The 19601-nt window shown below is 43.1% G+C and overlaps 1 protein-coding gene across 2 annotated transcripts in view; it reads left to right on the forward strand.

Annotated features, from left to right (window-relative positions):
- Window positions 1-19601, forward strand: part of ERMP1 (endoplasmic reticulum metallopeptidase 1) — a 707614-nt gene that overhangs the window by 401425 nt on the left and 286588 nt on the right. For both annotated transcript variants that reach the window (XR_011280380.1, XM_069626023.1), the window contains exon 7: window positions 2396-2608. Coding sequence is in view for 1 of the 2 variants with exons in the window: in XM_069626023.1 (XP_069482124.1) it covers window positions 2396-2608 (213 nt within the window). In the remaining variant the exon portion in view is untranslated. The remainder of the gene's footprint in view (window positions 1-2395; window positions 2609-19601) is intronic.

Here is a 19601-nt window from a genome sequence, read left to right on the forward strand (position 1 = left end):
AAGGTTGTGCGATTTATAGGAATGACACACACGCCCTCCCCACCTAGGGGTGGGAACAGAGAACTCTTGTTGAGATGATAGTCTCACCTTATCTGCAAATATGGGACAGTCCATTACACAGATACATAGTTCAATAATCACAGAGAAGTCATGGTTGGTGTTAAAACCGCAATGGACTGTCCTATATTTGCATGTGTCATTCCTATAAATCGCAAATCCTTATGTTGCCCATTTGATGGCACCTTTGCCAGTGCATAGCCAATGGAGATTATATATATATATATATATATATATATATATTTAGAGACCTAGGTTTGTTAGGAATATAAGTCAGCAAGAGATACTGTGGGGCAGCGAAATTGTAATGTAACAATGTCCATATATGTCTGCTTTACTCATTGCTGTTTAATCACTGCAGAATATGGTTGCACATGTTAAGATCTCTATGCATATCTATGCAGCGTTTTTGCCATGCCATGTTATGTAAAATTGCTTGCATCAAATAACTTTATTTAATATTATCAAAATCTACACGCTCTGTAATTTCCAGTTGGGGACCATGGGAGCCAAGGTTTGGTCCTGTGTCCTAGAGTCTCATTTATGGGATACCTGGCAAATACTTCAGTTGGGTTAGCAGTCACACATATGCACTTATGACCTTCATCCCATTCCAAGATGGTGGCCTAATGCAGCCGGATCCATCAATTCTCAGTGGTGTAGTAGTTGCTCAGAATAATGTTAAGAGCAAGTATATGTTACTATTAATTGTGCGTAATACAATACGTAATGTGTATACCTTCCACCGGTGCAGCAGTGAATCGTACTGTAATCTTACAATTACCCCAATCTAAGATGGCAGCCCAATGTGAGCTTACCGATCACTTCAGGGTCTTTTGTAGCAGTTTAAAAGAACGTTGTTATAGGGCAGTCGCCCTTGAGATTGAATACATGGCGATCTGCTAGGGACGTCGGGTGAGCTTCCTATGTGTTTGAATAGGGGTTCACTCATGTACTTTCTAGGTTTCACCCTACAAGTGAAGGGTACCTTCTAACACTACCATTCCCCTTTTCTCTCTCGGTTTTTCTAACACCCCATGGATTCCAGAGAGAGTTGAGAGCAACACAATTGCGGCCTATATAATTTATGGAAAACGGGTGTGTTAATTGGAGTGGGCATATTAACTGGATGCCACCAAGGTAGTGTTGGTGGCATCCAGTTAAGTGAACACTTGTTTTTTTTTTTTTATTCCAGTACACTTTACTTTCCCATAAATTGGAGAACAGAACAGAGTCAAGGTTGGCACAGATGATTATTGATCATGTCGTTCTTAAACTAGCAACAAATAGCTCACTGTAGAATTAACTTATCAAAGTGCATCTTAATCCATATAATTAGCTGGACATTCACAGTGAATGGTGTTCACTGCATGATTAAGCATGCGTTATGATGTACTTGGCTCTGGTGTTGCCCATTGGGGTATTATAAACACGGCGGAATACTTTTAATTGGTTTGCATGGTGGAGTCTCACTCCTAACATTAGTTGTATCATGAAAGGTAGATCAAAACGGTCATTCTATCTATTGACAATGAAATACGTTCATCTGTTGTGTGTCTTTTTGTCTCCATGTTATGCGTTGTTGGTGACGTTGGTGACTATGTTGACTTCAACTCATGAATAGTAAAATGGTTCAATTGCACCACTGTCAATTTAATTATTGGTCCACCTTACCTGCACCCATATGCCCCGATTTTTGCTTCTGGTGCATTGAACCATTTTGGATTGTCCATACTTACTATTTCATTATGTATATCAATTGGTTGTGATATTTGATATGTACATATCAGCCTGAAAGAAGACCTTCTGGTTGAAACGCGTGTCGGCTGTTTTCATTTGCATTAAATATTTTATTTATCTAAATTCAATGCGTATGCGCAGTGTGGTTGTGAAACTGTTATATTTATTATTATATTCTAACATGACCAGCAACATGTCAATTACAATTATGCTGGAACTCATCCCTTTTATCGACCCCCCCCCCTCCACCCCACCATCAACCAATGTGGTCAGGTAACTACACTTTTACAGCGTATTTGGCATACACATTGGTGATTTACCAGGATAACATATGTGATTATCTGTATTGGTTTCCTTGTGAGCTCCTCTCTTCTCTTTTGTCTTTAATGTACACCTTTGAGTCAGGTAGCACAGTGCCAAAGTGTTGGCGCAATGCTAAAGGATTGAAAAACTAACTGAAGAGCAATATGGTCATAAAGTGGATAGGTGCCCTACACTATCCATTGTGCCTGTGCAGTTTGTATTAGGCCAATAAATGGCCTCAACGTCAAAGGAATTCTTTTTTTCTGTTTTTAAATGTTTTTCCCTTTTGTTACAGGTGACAATATTTTCAGTGTCCTAAAATATTTGGCCACAAGTGATCAGTTGGCTCACTCTTCAGAGTACCGACACGGGAACATTGTCTTCTTTGATGTATGTGGTCTATTTGTAATGGTGTATCCAGCACGTGAGGGTGCTGTGATCAACTCCATCGTAGCAGCCGCTGCAGTCCTATACCTGGGCAGAAAATTCTTCAAACCTAGAAATGGTGGTAAGTCTTGCAATCTGTACTCTCTGAAGTATTGTGATAACCTGCAGAAGGGCTTGTTTTTGTGGGAAGTGTTAACATCGAAAATCCTAGATGTGTAATATTTTAGCCCCTGTTTAAATTAGGACTGTGTGTTTATTTCTTTGGGTGCTTCCTTCTTTTTTCTTGTTTGACAATGACATCGCTCAGAGCGGTCGGTTTAAATGGACAGCAGAGGGAATTGCTGTGTGGCATTTATCCCTTTAGAGGGCAGAGCTGTGATTGATATTGGGCAACCTAGGAGGGTGCAGGCAGGCAGGCAAGCAGGCAGACTGACAGCAGGTGTGGTGATATGTTGTATTGAGATTTTCTGACAGTTGATGATGATAGCACCCCGTTTTGTCAGCTGCAGAACAATGCTTAGGGAGAAGATGTTTCTGGTAAGTGGTCCCACAGCTGTTTACATGTACTAGTTTTTTCTCCATAAACTCCAGGGTCTTCCCTCTTAGTTATGAAACCTGTGCCCCAAGCATACAACTTCAGATGACTGTGGTGCTGGGCTTCTATGGCTTCCCAGACTGTAACCCTTCAATAGGTGGACTGGTTTGATGTTAGTCTCAGCATAACCACTGGTGACTTTAAGGCACTGATGATCAGGAAGATGGCTTGCTGTCCAGGACTGAATGAATGACCTGTACCAGGGATAAACATGTCAACTTGCAAGCTACTATTGAGGCATAAAGTGTCTCGAATTCCGTTCTCCATATGCACAAAACATGCCTGTTCTCAATCGCGCAGATTTAATTATCGCATGCCAATGTCTAGTGACAAGTGCACATTTTGGGGCCTACACTTAAAAGTATGAGGAAGAAAGGTGGAGTGGTGCATGGGTTTTTTTAGAAAACCTACCATTCAAATGTAAGTTCTTTCAGAAAATAAAGGCGCCCTCTGTATTTAGCGACCCGCTACATGGTGTGGTAGGAAGCCTCTGTTTGGAAACCCCCTGATGAGGTATTCACTACTAATGCACTGGGCAATGCTAGGATGGCGGTTGGCAAGGCATTCCTTCTACTGCCCGCCCCCCCACCCACCACAACCCTATCAGGAGCCATGAGCAACCTCGCACTAGCCCTTTGACTTCTCACTTGGTTTGTGGATCTAACTTCTCTGTAATCAATTGGGCACCTTTGACCACAGTTGTACGTCTTTCACTGACCCTCTGTCCCCTTAACCCATCCCATGGTTCTGATCTTCCTCACCAAAATAACCTTGGATTGCCTGTCTGCGGTTGGGTTGTGGGTCTGAACAGGGACGAACTGGCCCTCGGGTCCCGAGCGCTCCCTTGCTTACTTGTGTACTTGCACCTCAAACACTTCCAAAATCTGAAAGAAGAGATTGAATTCCGATATATTGCAGCAAGCTAGTGTAAGGGTGCAGAAGTAGGTCTGACACAATTGTGGGATGCTGATTGGGAAAGACTTTTATTCAGGCAAAAATACAGAGAAAACCTATCTCTCCCTAACTCTAAGAGGAGTTTCCCTGCCTCTAATAAGAAACTAAGGAATCAGTCGGAACGTTCAAGTAAATGATGAGTGCACAGTTCTTTCAAAATATCTATTCCTATCCCTCAGGCTTGTAACTAATAAGAAAGAGTAGTGGATCTTCTTGGTCCAGAAGAATGATTAATTTCTTCTGGACAATGAGTCACAGCTCCAATCGTAGGGGGAATTTCTTCTGTGAGAATGACTCCCTTCTTCATGTCTCAGTTCCGTTCTGAGAAACATAGTTCCAGCTTCTGGTGCTGTAAGGTTCATTTCAATGCAAAAGAAAAAGTTCCAACTGAAACATCATTCCTTGTTGACCATAGTTTAGCTCCACTATTGGGTACCCGGTGAATGCCTCCTTTCTCCAGGTATGTCATCACAGTGCCTGGGGAACGACTCTGTTCTGTGGGTCTTTGTCCGATTGGATTCCCAATATACAATCTTCGAGAAGAACAGCAGGAGGTATTGCTTCCTTCTCCTGGGGTCTCTTGTCTTCACAGTTCAAAAGGGCCGGGCAGAATGACTCCCCCCCCCCCCCCCCAATCCCCCCCCCCACAAGGCCCTTCTTATGCAGTTCACAACAGTTCACAAAGGCTAAGCGGAATTACTCCCTTTACCCAAACCCTTCTCAGACTTTCACAGTTCAATATTACCAGGGGCAATGCCTCCCTTCCTCTGGATTGCTTTGCTCTTCAACAGTTCACAATTTAAATGAGCTCCCAATCTTATGGGTGAGGGTCACAGACACGTATATCCCTCTTGGCTTGGTGCAGTAGTCCTGGTTCACTATCCTGCCAGGTACTGTGACTATGAAGATGACTTGGGTTACTCTTTATAAAAGGATGCAGGTTCCAGACCCATGGGATTATCTCCTCTTAGTGCTGCAGTTTTTCACTAGGGGTCTTAGCTTTTCCCCCAGGGGTTTCCCTTATGCCTATGTATCGTGGCTCCAGCATCTCACGATGGGTGTTAGAAAGGGGCATCAGACGGGGCTGTCTTGTGTTGCCTATTCTGTTCGCAGTGGCACTGTATCCCTGGGCCAGATATTTTCAGACATTTATTGGTGGAACTGAGATTTCAGTAGGGGGCGTGACTCACAACATTTCGCTATACTCGAATGACATTCTATTATATGTGAATGATTCATTGGAGAATATCCCGACTATATTGAAGGTCCTGGGTAACTTCTGAGAACTGATGGGGGTTTCAAATTAATAATGAAAAATCAGTATTGTTCCCTTTAGTAGGGCTATGTGCCACGAGGAGTGAGGATCTTCCAGATTGGCGTGTACAATGGCAATTAGCATCCTTTAATACTTAGGGGTCCAGATATCCCACGAGGTCCTGGCGATGTTTGTGCATAATATTGGACTGGCAATATCCGGTATAGGGGATGCTCTCCATTTTTGGAAAATGCTAGCCCTGTCACTGATGGCAAGGCTGGTCTAACGTAAGATGGTGGTTCTCCCAAGATTATTATATTTTTTTCACAAACATTCCTTACATGATAGAGGTTTTTTTTCAGAATGCTCGATGAGAAGCCAGGTGGATTGTTGTGGAATACGGGGAGATGAAGGGTAGCAATTAATGCGCTACAACATACATATGAAACGGGGGGGACTGAACTTAACAGATTTTTTATTATATGTTTTAGGAGCATTGCTTCATTCATTGGCCCTATGGAATGTGTCTCTGGAGGGGGAAATTAGGAGGTTGCTGGGTGGCATCCGGGGGTCATAGACAGGGCATTGAATTGAGATGTGGGGACAGGTAAAGAAAGTGTCCCGAAACTCAAGGTTTCAGTTAATGCAATGTAATTATTTACATAGAGTGCATATGAAGCTATATATGATCAACCCTTCAATCTCGCATACATGCCCACGATGCGGGGCATGCTCTTTGGGCTTTTGGCATATGATTTGGGAATGCACGGTCATAATTACATATTGGTAGGGGGTGATGGAGTGGCTCAATATCTTGCTAGGGAGCACTTTTACACACACTCTGACAATTTGTTTGCGGGGATTGATCCCAGGGAACACACGTCATAAAACACTGAACAGAGTGGCACAATACATGATGGTCCTGGCTAAACGCAGGGTCGGGATATCTTGGAAAAGTGCTGGAGGCCCGTCGATAAGGCAATGGCTTCAGGATGTACAATAATGGGGCATGGCAGAGGTGGAGTACTTGAAGAAACAACAAGACTAGAAGGAGGGCTGTTAGAAGGAGAGCCGAGTTAGATTGGGGACCATTGCTGAATTAATTATCCTCCAACCTGGATCTAAAACCTGCCTAAGGGAGCGGATACTGGCAAGACAGAAGGGTTTCTGTGGAGAAGTTGGTGGTTGGTAGGGGACATTGGGAATGGTACACATAGGGTTTTGGTTGCGGGAGAAAGGGGTAGAGATGGGGTGAGAGTCAGGATGGATTTAGGGGAGAGGGTCATTAACTGGATATTATAGGTGAATGGTCTATTATGTTGGAAAACTATTGGTGCTGATGTGTTGGACTGTACTGTTTTGACATGGTATATTGTAATTTTGAAAAAAATAAAAAAGTTTAAAAAAAAAAGATAAACAAAACAATCCTGAAATGAAAGAGCTGATTCAAATTTCAATTATGACCATAGGCAAAGGCATATTGCTCCAGTGCATTTCGGAGATCACCTCATTAGAGAAAGAATAGCCAGAACTCTGTGGCATTCTGGCGTTCCTTAGTGGGGTATAAAACATATAATCCTAGATGCCTGCACTCCTAAGAAGCAGAGCTATAACAAGTGAGTCCATTAATGTTGATAATGTGTGACTCTGTTCTTAGCATTTTGTATAGTGATGTATGCTTGCTTGTTTGCACTTAGCATGTTTTTTTTATTCATGCTTTCTTTTTATTGGCATTTGACATACAGTGAAGGATCAAATTCACAATCTTTTTCCCAGTGGAGACACTTTCTACAAGCAAATAAAATAAAGAATAAAAGTATAACAAAACCAGTTATCGGTGACAATAAACCAGCCAAGGGCTCTGCTATGAGTGAGTCAATGTCACATCCTGATGAGCACTATGGGCTCAACACAGCACTATTGCGGTAAACAAATGGCACTTTCGTAATCAACCCTGTGTTTAACTTCTGCACTCAACTTTGCGTTAACTGCATTCATTCTATACCAGCAAACATCCCCCAAACCTATTCAGTGTCTCTAGGGTTGGCCTATTGATGAGGTAGCTCCGTTACAGTGACCCTATGTCGCAGTGTACATTTGCTCTTGCCACCATTAGCCGGTAGTGCTCCTCTGTATCATAATATGTAATGTCCTTTAACCACACTACTATTGATGGTGGCAGTCTGTGGCCCCATGTTTCCGCAACAGAGCATCTTGCTTGAAGTGGGAAGAGGCCAGCTAGATTTCTAACTTGCAATGAGATGCCCTTAGTAAAACCAAAGATTCCAACTTTTGGATCTATCACAATATCTTCTTCTAGCATCCTGCCTATTACTTTGTACACATGTTCCCAGAACTCGTGGATAGCCATGCAGATCCATGCCAGATGGATGAAGTCTGCGGGGCCATAGCCACACCTCCAAGCTGTTCAAGTGCTCCAAATTGAATTTATGCATTTTGGCCGGAGTATAATCTGCTTGGGTTAACAATTTAAACTGTAGTAACTTGAAGCAGCTATTTATTGATATAGACTTCATTTGCATAAATATGTATTTCCAATTGTCCTCTGGTGTGGCACTTTGCAAGGACCTTTTTCATGCCGCCCTCACACTATTTCTCTTCAGTCTCTTCTATCAATTTAGCATACATCATAGATACCAACAGCCCTCCCCATTTCATATTATTATGGTATGCAGCAGCACATTAATCAGCGGTGCTGCAGGAAAGGAAGCAAACGTGTGCCCAAATGCATTCTTACTCCGAAAATACATTGAGAGCTGTCTGCCCACCCCTTTCTTTATACTTATTCAGTGCTATGAATTGTCCATCTTCAAATGGGTCAGCCAACCGTGTGGCCCCTATTTTAATCATTGAAGGTGTGGCTTTTCCGCAGAGATACTTATCCGTGTATATGTGTGGCTGGTATGAGTGGGGAGTACAGAGCGCATCAAGTGCTAGCCACAACAATAATTTCCTTGCTGTTGTATCCAACTCTGGTCAGTAGGACCGTTTTTAATAATGCTGGGACACAACGGCATGTTCTATCTGGACATGCGGCCTGTCCGAGTCTTTTATGTTTATGAACTTACAGAGCTCATCTGATACCCAAAGGCTTATGGGCACTAAACATACATACATACATTGAACTGAACAGAACACAACCGTCTAGGAGAATCTGGAATCGCAGGGGCAAGAGCATAATCTCAGTCGGGGGCACAAAGAAGTTTGTCAGGAGGGAAGGTCTCAAGAGAAAAGTACTGTCTTCAGCTTTTTCTTAAAAACCTATGTCAAGGATATAGTTCTTAGTGAAGGCAGTAAGGTGTTCCATGCCAAGGGGGCCGCTGAACCAAAGGCGCCATTCCTTACTTTCTTGGGCTTACACCGAATGGTGCTAAGAAGATTAGAATCATCTGATCTAAGGGATCTGGAGCTATGCTTTATTATAATGGCTTCCTTGAGATAGGCGGGCTTTTGGTCCTGCACGCATTTGTGAGTGATAAGGAAGCACACTGGCTACCTGTCAAGGAGCGCATTACATTCAAAACACTTACCACCGCACACAAATGTATCAACCTGTCTGCACCTTCATACCTGTCCGACACGCTAGTCAGATCTCACTCCAATAGACCAATGAGACAATGCCACACCAACCAATTTAGGGTCCCACGCATCAAGCGAGCTAAAGCGGGTGGAATAAGCTTCCCCTACATCGCACCTAAACTATGGAACGCATTACCTAGCACGCTCAGAGCAGAAACCTCTCACTGCCTTCCGAAAAAAACTGAAAACCACCTTGTTCAACTAACTCCTCCAACTTTTGTCTTCTGACCCTCTCCTCTCTTCTCTCCTCCTCTCCTATAGCTACTACTTTTCTCTTGCAACTAAGTTATGACTTTTCTGTATGTATAACAAGTCATGTTCATATCTGTAACGAGTGCCACGATGCCCATGGGCTGCCTGTGTGCTTAACAAATGCGAATAAATAAATAAATAAAATAAGAAGCAACCTGAAGGAGACCCTGGCCTGAATTGGAAGCCAGTGGAGACTTCTAGCTTTTGATACATGATCTCCTTTCTTAGGACATTTAACGACCCTCACTGCTCCATTTTGGATAACCTGGAGACGGTGGAAGTCAGATAAGGGAATGCCCGCCAGGAGGGTACAACAATAGGCCAATTTGGATCCTGTTATAGCCCTGGCTAGTGTCTCTGAATTTTTTTCAGAGATAAAGGGTCGTAGATGGCGAAACAGTTTGATAAAATAAGAAGAAGAAGAAATCAAACTGTTAATCTGGGCTTTCATATTCAGAATTTTATCTAGCTAGATGTTCATGGTCTTCACCTTACTCGTGACCTGAATGTTGCAATTGTCTATATTAAAGTTGTTATATGTCGGTCTCAGTTTCTCAAGTTTGGCCTCTGACCCGACCAATAGAAGTTTGGTTTTTGAGCTATTGATGGCCAAACCGTTTGCCACCATCCAGTGTTGAATCTTTAGATTAATGAGTATTTCGTCCTCCTGGTGAGAACCTGACATAGGTATGACGCATTGTGTGTCGTCAGCATAGTTCGCAAATATGATCCCTTCCTGTTCAAGCATATGAAAGAAGGGGATCATAAAAATATTGTAGAAGCATGGAGAAACACATTCTCCCTGTAGGACTCCATACATGAGGGATGTGGGATTGGCTTCTGCGAGGTCGCTTGCGACTCTGACTTGCCTATCCTTCAAAAAAGAGGAGATCCATTCAGTCGCCTCCGGGGAAAAATTTGCATTATTCCTTAAGTTGGTGGACAGAATGGTATGGTCCACCAGGTGAAAGGCTGCCAAGAGGTTGAGAATCATAAGTAGGGAGATTTTCCCCTTGTCCATACTTGTCCATAGGATTTGAGATTTTAAGGCTAAAAGAGCCGTCTCGGTTCCATGATTAATTTGAAAGCCTGATTGATAGTATTGAAGGATGTGATTTGATTATAAACCACTCTGTCCAAGATATTCAACAGAAATGTGGTGTTTGTAATAGGTCTGTAATTAGATGGTGTTGGTGGACAGAGGTCAGGCTTCTTCAAGAGTGGTGTAATCCAGGCATTTTTTATTTTGTCTGGGACCCTATTGAGAGCAAAAGAGACATTCACGAATTTAGTTAATGCTGGAATGAGAATAGGGGAGCACTCCTTTATCATAATTGGAGGAGCAAGGGTCACCCTTGCAGCTCGTGCTTTTAAGTTGGACAAATCTTCTTCCGAGATGGGCAAGAAGTTTTCTTCTCTGTTACCTCTCCTAATTTTTTCCAATTTCTTAAACAAGGCTTGCTGAATTTCTGTACACCAAGACTCATTTTTGAGAATAGGATCTTGCGTGGGACCAGGTGTGTGCGATTGCTCCTTTTAAGATTTTAAAAAGTTCTTTGCTCTCAGATTTGGAGTTCACTATTCTCGTATTGAGTGACTTTTTTTGCAGTAAATACAGCTGATTTGTACACGGCTGCCACCATTTTGTAGGCTGCAAGACTGAGTGGATCTCTGAGTTGCCGCCAGGCAAAGAAGAGCTTGATTTTCTTAGATTTGAGCTCCTTAAGATCATTATTTAACCAAGAGTTTCTCAGCATTAATGGTTGAGTTTTTATCTTGACTGGCGCGAACTTCTCTGTAGCAGAACCAAGCGAGTTCAGAAGAGTAGATGAAATTTCTTCTAGATTACCTATGGTACTGATTTTACTATTAAGGGCGGTGGCCCAATCAGTAAGAGTGAATAGATTCAGGTTTTTGCGGTTTCTAATGGCTAGTGACACCTTAGACCGAATGATTTTTTTAACTAAAGTAATCAATCTGAATCTGAAAACATATGCATGAATGGTCAGACCAGGGGCAAGGCGTAATCTCTGTTGGTTAGATTCAGGTTCAGAGAGGAGACCCAATCCAAAGTATGTCCTTTGATGTGGGTAGGGACTCTAATATGATGGGAAAAGCTCAAAGAGTCACATGTGCTCCATCACTTTTGCAATAGCATCTGTGGAGCAACCCAACCATAAATGAAAGTCTCCAAGCAGTATGAGTTTAGTGTTAGGTTTAAAAAAGGATAGTAGGAGACTATTCAAAATGGCTGGGAAAGTTGGGTCTGGTGAGGGGGGCTCTATACAGTAAAAGAATGTTGAGTGTTTATTCTGCGCTGATGGCAAATTTTACCATCGGGAGTTCTGTACCTGGGATGGTATTGATCTTACATTCCCAGGATTTGAGCTCCAATCTAATAAGGGCTACACCCCCCTCCCCCTGTTCTGGATTCTATCCTGTGTGATCATCTAGTAACCTTCTGAAAGTGCGCCAGCTCCAAGGCCGGGTGAGCTGCTTCATGACCCCATGTCTCTGTGAGAGCACAGATGTCTAAATGATATTCTTCAGTAATGGCTGCCACTTCTGTGGCATGTTTGAGGAGTGACCTGGTATTAAGTAACATACATTTTAGAGTACAATAAGACATGGGAGCCTTATTGAGGTTCAAACAGGTTATTGGACTGAGCATGGGTGAAATGGCATCTGGAGGGGATATAAAATCCAGTGTTTGAGGATGAATTTGATTGTGATGTTGTAATACCTCTGGTACCGTCTCCACCATTTGGGCCTTGAAAGCAACCTCCTATGTGGGGGCGGTGATAGAGGTAGATGAAGCATCAAATGTACCATCCGGGTGCCTATAATAGGGCCTGCCCAAGGTTAATGGCCTTTTGTATTTTTGTCATCTCCTCCTCTACGAGAGGTTTGGGAATATTGGGCCCTGTGGATATATCACTGAGATCAACCTTATTTGGGGCTAGTTTAATTTTCATCCGATCTATGGAGGCATGAGATGTGCATTCAGTTTATCTCTAGCGATTTGTATGGCCTGTAGAACCTCTGCAATACCCATAGTCAAGTCTTACCGTGAGTAGATGGAGGATGGCCTGACTCTTGCAACAAACCTGCACCTACGTGCCTGACGTGAATATAAATACTCCAAAGAACTACGGTTTCACTGGGAACTGTAGTTCTTGGATGTTTTCTACCTCGGAGATTCAGTCAAGGGCAAACGTTACAATAAACAGCATGGTAGCGTTAAGGAAAGCACAACAAAGCTGAGCACTATTTTAAAAGCAGATAACACGTAGCAAAGTGCAAATTTAAAAGCCTTCTACCTAAAATCACAAATCTAATATGCAAATGCCTGTCAGCTAAATTAAAGGATAGTTCCGGGACTTTTTTTTTATTGTCCCTACGGTTCGGCCATGTGTTTTTAAGCATAAATCGGTAGATCGTAGAAAACTTTCCTATGGACCTTACCCGACTTTTCGTCCATTAACGCACTCGAAATCAGCCGCCATTTTCTGATAATCCTATCATTTCCCCCCATCGCCCTGGCTCACCTGCTTTTGCGGCACTAAATCAAATCCCCCGCCCCTGAAACAGACTTTATCAAAACATTCATATTCCCCGCCTCTCTCCGTGACGTTACTGTGCTGCGTAGGCAAACGCGCCCAGGCGTCTTCTACGCGACTACACACAGAACCCGGAAACCAACACAGATCAGCTCACAACACAGCGCGCCACAATTGGGAATATGAAACTGTACTTTTAAATCAAACCGCAAGATTGTAAATTTGGTAAAGTACATTTATTTGACATCAAATGTTTAGAGAATATTCAGCGATTTGCATTTTTATTTGCCCACGTTCCAAAAAGTTCGTTTTGAGGCACGCGATGTTCCTTTGCTGTACACAGGGTCTTAGATCGTCTCACAATACAGCGCCACAATTCGGAATATGAAACTGTGGTTTAAAAGCAAACGGCAAGATTGTCCATTTGGCAAAGTACATTTATTGGACATCAAATGTTTAGAGAATATTCTGCGATTTGCATTTTTCTTTGCTCTCGATCCAAAATAGTTCGTCTTGAGGCAAGCGATGTTCGTGTGCAGTACACAGGGTGTTGGTTTACGATAAAATAAGATCTTCGGTCGCACTGATAATCGCATGGCTGTTCCAACAACGAGGCACTAGGCCACCACAACGGTCTGTATGTTGCATCTAGCCGTTAGTACCGCGTAAGGGCATACTTGTACTTGTACTTGGCGATCGTCCCATAAAATGGTCAGGGTGCTAACGTTGTTCACGCGGAGAAGCAACTGGCGGTTATAAAAGCCGTCCGGCGGTGTCTGGTACTCGTGACACATACAATAATGAAGGATGTACCTGTTTTAAAAACATAAAAAATGAAATTAGTCTCACCATCAGATCTTTATTAAAATTATTCATTTTATATATTAGGTCGGGAAATTATTTCATAGCTAGGACAGTGCAAATGGGTATTATACGTCAAGGGGGGGCTGTAGGATACTGAGGCAGTCCCCCAGTGCAGGGGTTGACAGGGAGGCAGTGCAGGTGGAGAGTGGAAGGGCCCAGGACCGAGGTCGCAGACAGTGGACCAGTTGTAGCAGGGGAGAGAGAGAGAAAGCAGAAGCAAAGAGGAAGGTTTTGAGGTGCTTCCATAAAAGGAGATGGTTCTCCTCAAGTGCGCGGTACAAAACAATATGCCACATAGAACGAACAAGTACAACTGAACCCGTCTTTAAAGCTACTGTATAGTAATTAAATTGCGGTATAAACTCATCTAAAGAGTTACTTACATTATATTTGCATTTTCCATTGTGTCTGTGCGTAGGGCAGCCCCGAAATACCACTCCTTCTATGCCGACGTTATTTGTTCTAATGAACGAACATTAAATGGCTTTCGTTTCTGAAATTATATTCATTATCGTTCCTTACGTTATTGCCCCACACCCCCAAAAAGAAGTCTTTCGGGATGGTCCCGGCCTGTCAAGGTCAAATAACAATAGAACCTTATACTGAGTCGTGGGCCATTCCGGCACCCGAGAAAATATTCAAAGCAGCTGACCTTCACTTTGAACGAGCACACATTCCTAGTTAGCTACATTCAGTGCAAGGCCATCTCACAGGACTCACAGAGCAATCACTTTTATTTACACAATACATAGCTACACATATTCAATGGGCCTGCGACATGAGGAGACTCGAGAGAACAGACAATCAAATTACAATCATTTAAACCGTGATGTGTATTTCTCAATGAGCTCTTCTTTAGGTGGACATGGAACAGAGGCAATGTTGGGTGGCAATGCAGTTGTCCCCTGCACAGGTTCGTTCACAACTCCATGTATGTGCCTATCTAGGACATCAACAATAAGTCTCTCAATAAAGTCATATTGCATATCCTCAAACACTGGTTTGATAACCCATTGTTTACTTCTTTTTGTGAAGGCCTTATTGTAGCGAAGCGTCCCTAAAGTTCCGGTCGTCCTACTTTGTTGACGGCCATTATTATGGTTATGTGCCAAGACCGCTAGAAGAGTCCGATTTATCATGCCCTCCATGCCAAAATGCAATAGTTTTGGCCTGTTCTTTAGGCACATATTGTGGAACACCTCCAAATCTCCTGTGTGGCAGAATTCCGTGAGTCCCCTCAAATCTCTTGTTATAGTTTTATCAAATACAATCTTTTCAATGGCTTTGTGAGTGGGTGATGAAGGAATCAACCACTTCTTCTTCCGTGCCTCCTCTGTGGACAAACGGCCATGTTCACAATTGTGGAAATGTTGGTTCGTGTTCCAGCGGTGAACGTTGCTACAGTGTAACATTACTGACCGCCATTTTTCCAGTAGAATTTCCAACGACCCTCCACATGTTTTTGAGCTGCACCAAAGATGGTTGCTGATTGACTTGGACCACTGTGAAATACCTTGCATATCTTTTTTTTTACCTGCAGCCGACATTTTTTTATTGATTGTTTTTGCAAGATGCCAAACGTCAAATTGGTGATTTATATTTTTGTACTCTTCTCTCATTGTCTTGGCAATTGACACGTGTCTGTCCGTGGCTTTCAGGTCGATCACCATTCCCCGCGATTGTAGTTCTTGCAATGATGCTACAAAGCCAACTTTCTCCATGGCCACTGAGGATGTACTTTGTGACACCTGCACGACCACCGAACTCACAATTTTCTTACTTTCCATGTCCTGAAAGTGGTAGGTGCAGTACTTGGCTGAAAATCCTGGGCTGTCGCACTGTCCATCACCGGCTAGCCTGAACCGTTTGCCCGCTAATGTACTATCAATAGACATTTTTTCCATTCTCCAAGCTTCGCTAATGGCTGGAAATAGATAATCGGTTTGGTATTTGTAGAACTGAGTTTTCGCAATGAAATGGATTCCCACAAACTGAAAGAAAGACTCTAACTTTTTAAAACTTGAACCACTAAAAAGTGCAGGCGCTGCACAAAGTAGATTGCCTGCTGGCAGTTGCCCCAGCATGGGTTGTGCAGACCATGAGAAAGGATGATATTTTGTACAGGTGGCATGTCTTTTAAAGTTAGTGCCTCGAATTGCACGAGTCACATTAATCAATGGCTCCCCACATACTTCCCCACCAACCGAATGCCCACATTTCATCCGAATAATAATATCAATCAAACAACTATCGAATACAATGAATTTGGCCTCTTTCCTTATACTGTCACTCTGCATCCCAGCTGGTTCGGCCTGTAACGTTGAGGACATGTCACTCACATGAAAGGTAGAATCTCTGATATCGTCTTCCGCTATGTTCAGTGATATTGATGGTGTTTCATTGTCGTCCACTTCATTCTCTTCCATTGCAACATCTGTTCCTTCTCCGGCGATGGTTGAATAAAACAATTTCTTCAACTTTCTCGCGGTCTTAGTTTTTGCGGGTGTGGATTCTGTGAATTGATCTCCGACTGCATCCGAACTACCAGGAGGACATTCACTATCAATGGCTGGTGGTGGTATAGCTCTGTTGTCAATCACTTCATATTCTTCCCATTGGCACGATGCATCTCCAGTCTCAAGTCCCTGTCAAAAGGTTTGACAAGCAACATCTCTCGTTCGCTTCACTGTCTGTGTAGATCTAGTTCGTACACCCACTCGCAACTAGAGGACAGATTGGAAAAGGGATGTTCAGTTTAAACACAACTTAACAGTATTGAACTATTAACAGTGAAAAACAACATAATATAGTGACCAGGACACTAACCTTCTTTTGCTTTCTTTTCTTTGAAACTTTCTTGCCTCGAACTTCAACATCAGGACGCTGTTGCTCCGACTCGTGTATGCATGTCTCCACTTCCTCTTGCGCTGCAACGACTATATTTTCATGATAAGCACATCCATCACGCACTGACGCTCCATCGACTCCCTGAAACATAGAACTTCCATTAGTATGTATAATAATATTGAAAACACAAAATGTACTTGGGGACCAATACCCACGTACATCTCAATAGCAAAACACGAATGAACGCTTTCTGTAGAACATTCAAACGACAATTATTCACGCATTGTTGATCTAGTTAGATGGAACTGTCAAGATCCATACCTCGGGCTCCTCATAGACTTCCATTGATGATATTATTGAAGATGATGCTTCAGTAACTCCCTGAAACACAGTAATTGCATTAGTATGGTTTTCTATTTTGTTAAAAAGAACATAAACTTTGTGCAGGCGTCAACGGCTCATCTAAATAGACCTGCACAAATGATCAGTTGTCTAAAATAAATAATGGATATGTAAATATGATTCGATTTGCTCGATCGTTGGAAGTGTCACCACCCAGAGATCTGCATCAACTACTAGGGGTGATGTTCTTGTAGAAGAAGCTCTGTCATCTCCCTGAAACATAGTACTTGCGTTAATAAAGAAGGAAGTATAGCGGATGTAATCACGTCATATGATTTCGCTTGATCGAACTGTCAGTATCCATACCTCGAAATGCATAAGAACATCAAGGGACGATGTAACTGCGGTGCACACTTCTGCAAGCTGTTGCGCCGACCCGTAACTGCATGCTCCCCCTTCTTCTTGGACTAATGCTCCATCGACTCCCTGAAACATAGGACTTTCATTAGTAATGAACACAATATTGAAAAAAGAAGACACATAGGAGGGCGACGACAGAAGGACATATCAATGGCTAAAAACGAAAGAAACATTGTGTGTAACAATCGCGCTACAAGAATGCAAGATCTGATGATCTCCATCGATGGAACTGTCCGGAAACGTACCTCGAGCATCTGAGTGACATCAACGGTTGTCGTCAATACGTTGGACTCCTCAGCATCTCCCTGAAAGACAGTACTTGCATTATTTTGGATAACAATAATTATAACTGAAAACAAAGACTAGAGGACGAGTACAAGGGTGTACCATTAGGTAAAATAATCACACAATAAATTAAAACTATTGATTTACATGCCCAAAACAAGTCAGTGGCAGAATAGCTAAGTAAGATTACCCGATAGGCGCTTGAAGTGGCTGATGACTGCAATAACGACACGGATGGAGAATCTTCCGCCTTCATATTGAGTGGATACATAAATGGGGAAATTATTGTTAGCTAATGCTACACACTACCGCAAGGCCGAGAGATAAATACGTAAACTTGACTCACCAGTGGAGGGATGTGGACGAATAGAGTGGGAATAGCGGTTGAGAGCAATTTTCGCCTCGCTCGCGGTGTGTTCTTCTTTATTAGCAATGATGTGGAGTACATGTCTGAGCTAAAGTGCCTGCTGCAGATGCGGTATCGATCACCCCTCTTGTCCGCAAAGACTTCTAGGACTCTACTTTCAAGCTCAGACGGTGGATATCCGCAATATCGGACCCATTCTCTTATCTGATCTATTGTCTTAGGGAAAACATGCATTATAGTACCTTCAGATTTATTATGGGTCTTCGAAGGGCAACCGCCAATGGAACAGGCAGGCATTGTGGAAAGTTCTGAAAAGTAAAGATCAACAATTCTCTATGAATACCAATGTGTTAAAAAATTAAATGACACATAAAAGGTTCAATGCAAGGTTCGTTTTGGTTCTTGGAACTATACACGTTATTCACATGCGGATAAGTATTTGAATAACTTAAAAAAATAGAAAGATAATTTGACTAAACTCAGAACATGTGACTAGTTCCTTGCATGTACTGTCTTGAACGAAAAGAAATTGGACGCAAAATGATTATGGTACATGGCCTTACCTTGACGAACAAACAGTTAGATGCAGGGATCAGAGTAGTTTTCTGTCGTAGAACAGGGAGCAGTTCACAGGTTTGCAAACTGACGAGTTTCCTCGAAGTGGTCACGGAAGTTCACAGAGACGAAGAGCAGATAACCAGCACCTTCACGGGTTGACTAGCAAAGCGCAAAGAAGTTCTCATTAGAAATATGAAGTGGGTTATAAAGAATTCGAAACAGGGGTGTGTTTGTGAATGAATGACGTGTATATGTCGTGGCATTATGTGGATTGCAGGGGGCCGTCCAGCGTGAGGGGGGATGCTTGGCAGGAGACACGGGGTCTGGAGGTAGACATGGGAACAACAACCATGCTCTATAGACCACTTTGAAGTGTACATGGTCTTTGGCACCTCTTGGCCTTTATCGCTCCCTGACAGCTCCACTTGCCAGCACAAGTACCCCGGTGCGAACTGCCTTTGATAGGGCGGGGGGGGGGTGGATTGGGGCGGTGGTCGTGCAGACAAGACACAGGAAGACTCGTGAATGGAGACACACTTATGTGGATTGCAGGGGGCCGTCCAGCGTGAGGGGGGATGCTTGGCAGGAGACACGGGGTCTGGAGGTAGACATGGGAACAACAACCCATGCTCTATAGACCACTTTGAAGTGTACATGGTCTTTGGCACCTCTTGGCCTTTATCGCTCCCTGACAGCTCCACTTGCCAGCACAAGTACCCCGGTGCGAACTACCTTTGATAGGGTGGGGGGGGTGGATTGGGGCGGTGGTCGTGCAGACAAGACTCGTTTGCCGCAGGGCCTCACCAAGGAGAGGCCATCTAACTGCATGTAAGAGGCAGGCTGCAGGATCTAGTACATGGAAGGCAGGGGTGTGAGTTTATAAATACCTCACCCTCCCAGGAGAATATATGGGTGCAGTTCACCCTGGAGACCCTGGATGCCTAGGCAGTTAATCAGCAGCAGGCTGGCCTGTGGTGGCAAGGCGGCACGGGCCAGAGGGGGTCATCTCTGTACCCGGTGCCCAAAAGGATGATTTATTATGATCAACCATATGGATTATTTACCTATAACCATGTTTTGTATCAATAAAATCCAACGGCCTTTCTTTTATTGCCAACGCTTGAACAAAGTGGTGTGGTAAGTATTTTTGGGGGAGGAGGCAAGGCCGGGAGGCTTGATGCCAACCCGCAAAATAACATATGTATGTCTGCTGCA

The sequence above is a fragment of the Ambystoma mexicanum genome, chromosome 6p (genome assembly GCF_040938575.1).
Source record: "Ambystoma mexicanum isolate Mex_15411 chromosome 6p, UKY_AmexF1_1, whole genome shotgun sequence".
Classification (NCBI taxonomy): domain Eukaryota; kingdom Metazoa; phylum Chordata; class Amphibia; order Caudata; family Ambystomatidae; genus Ambystoma; species Ambystoma mexicanum.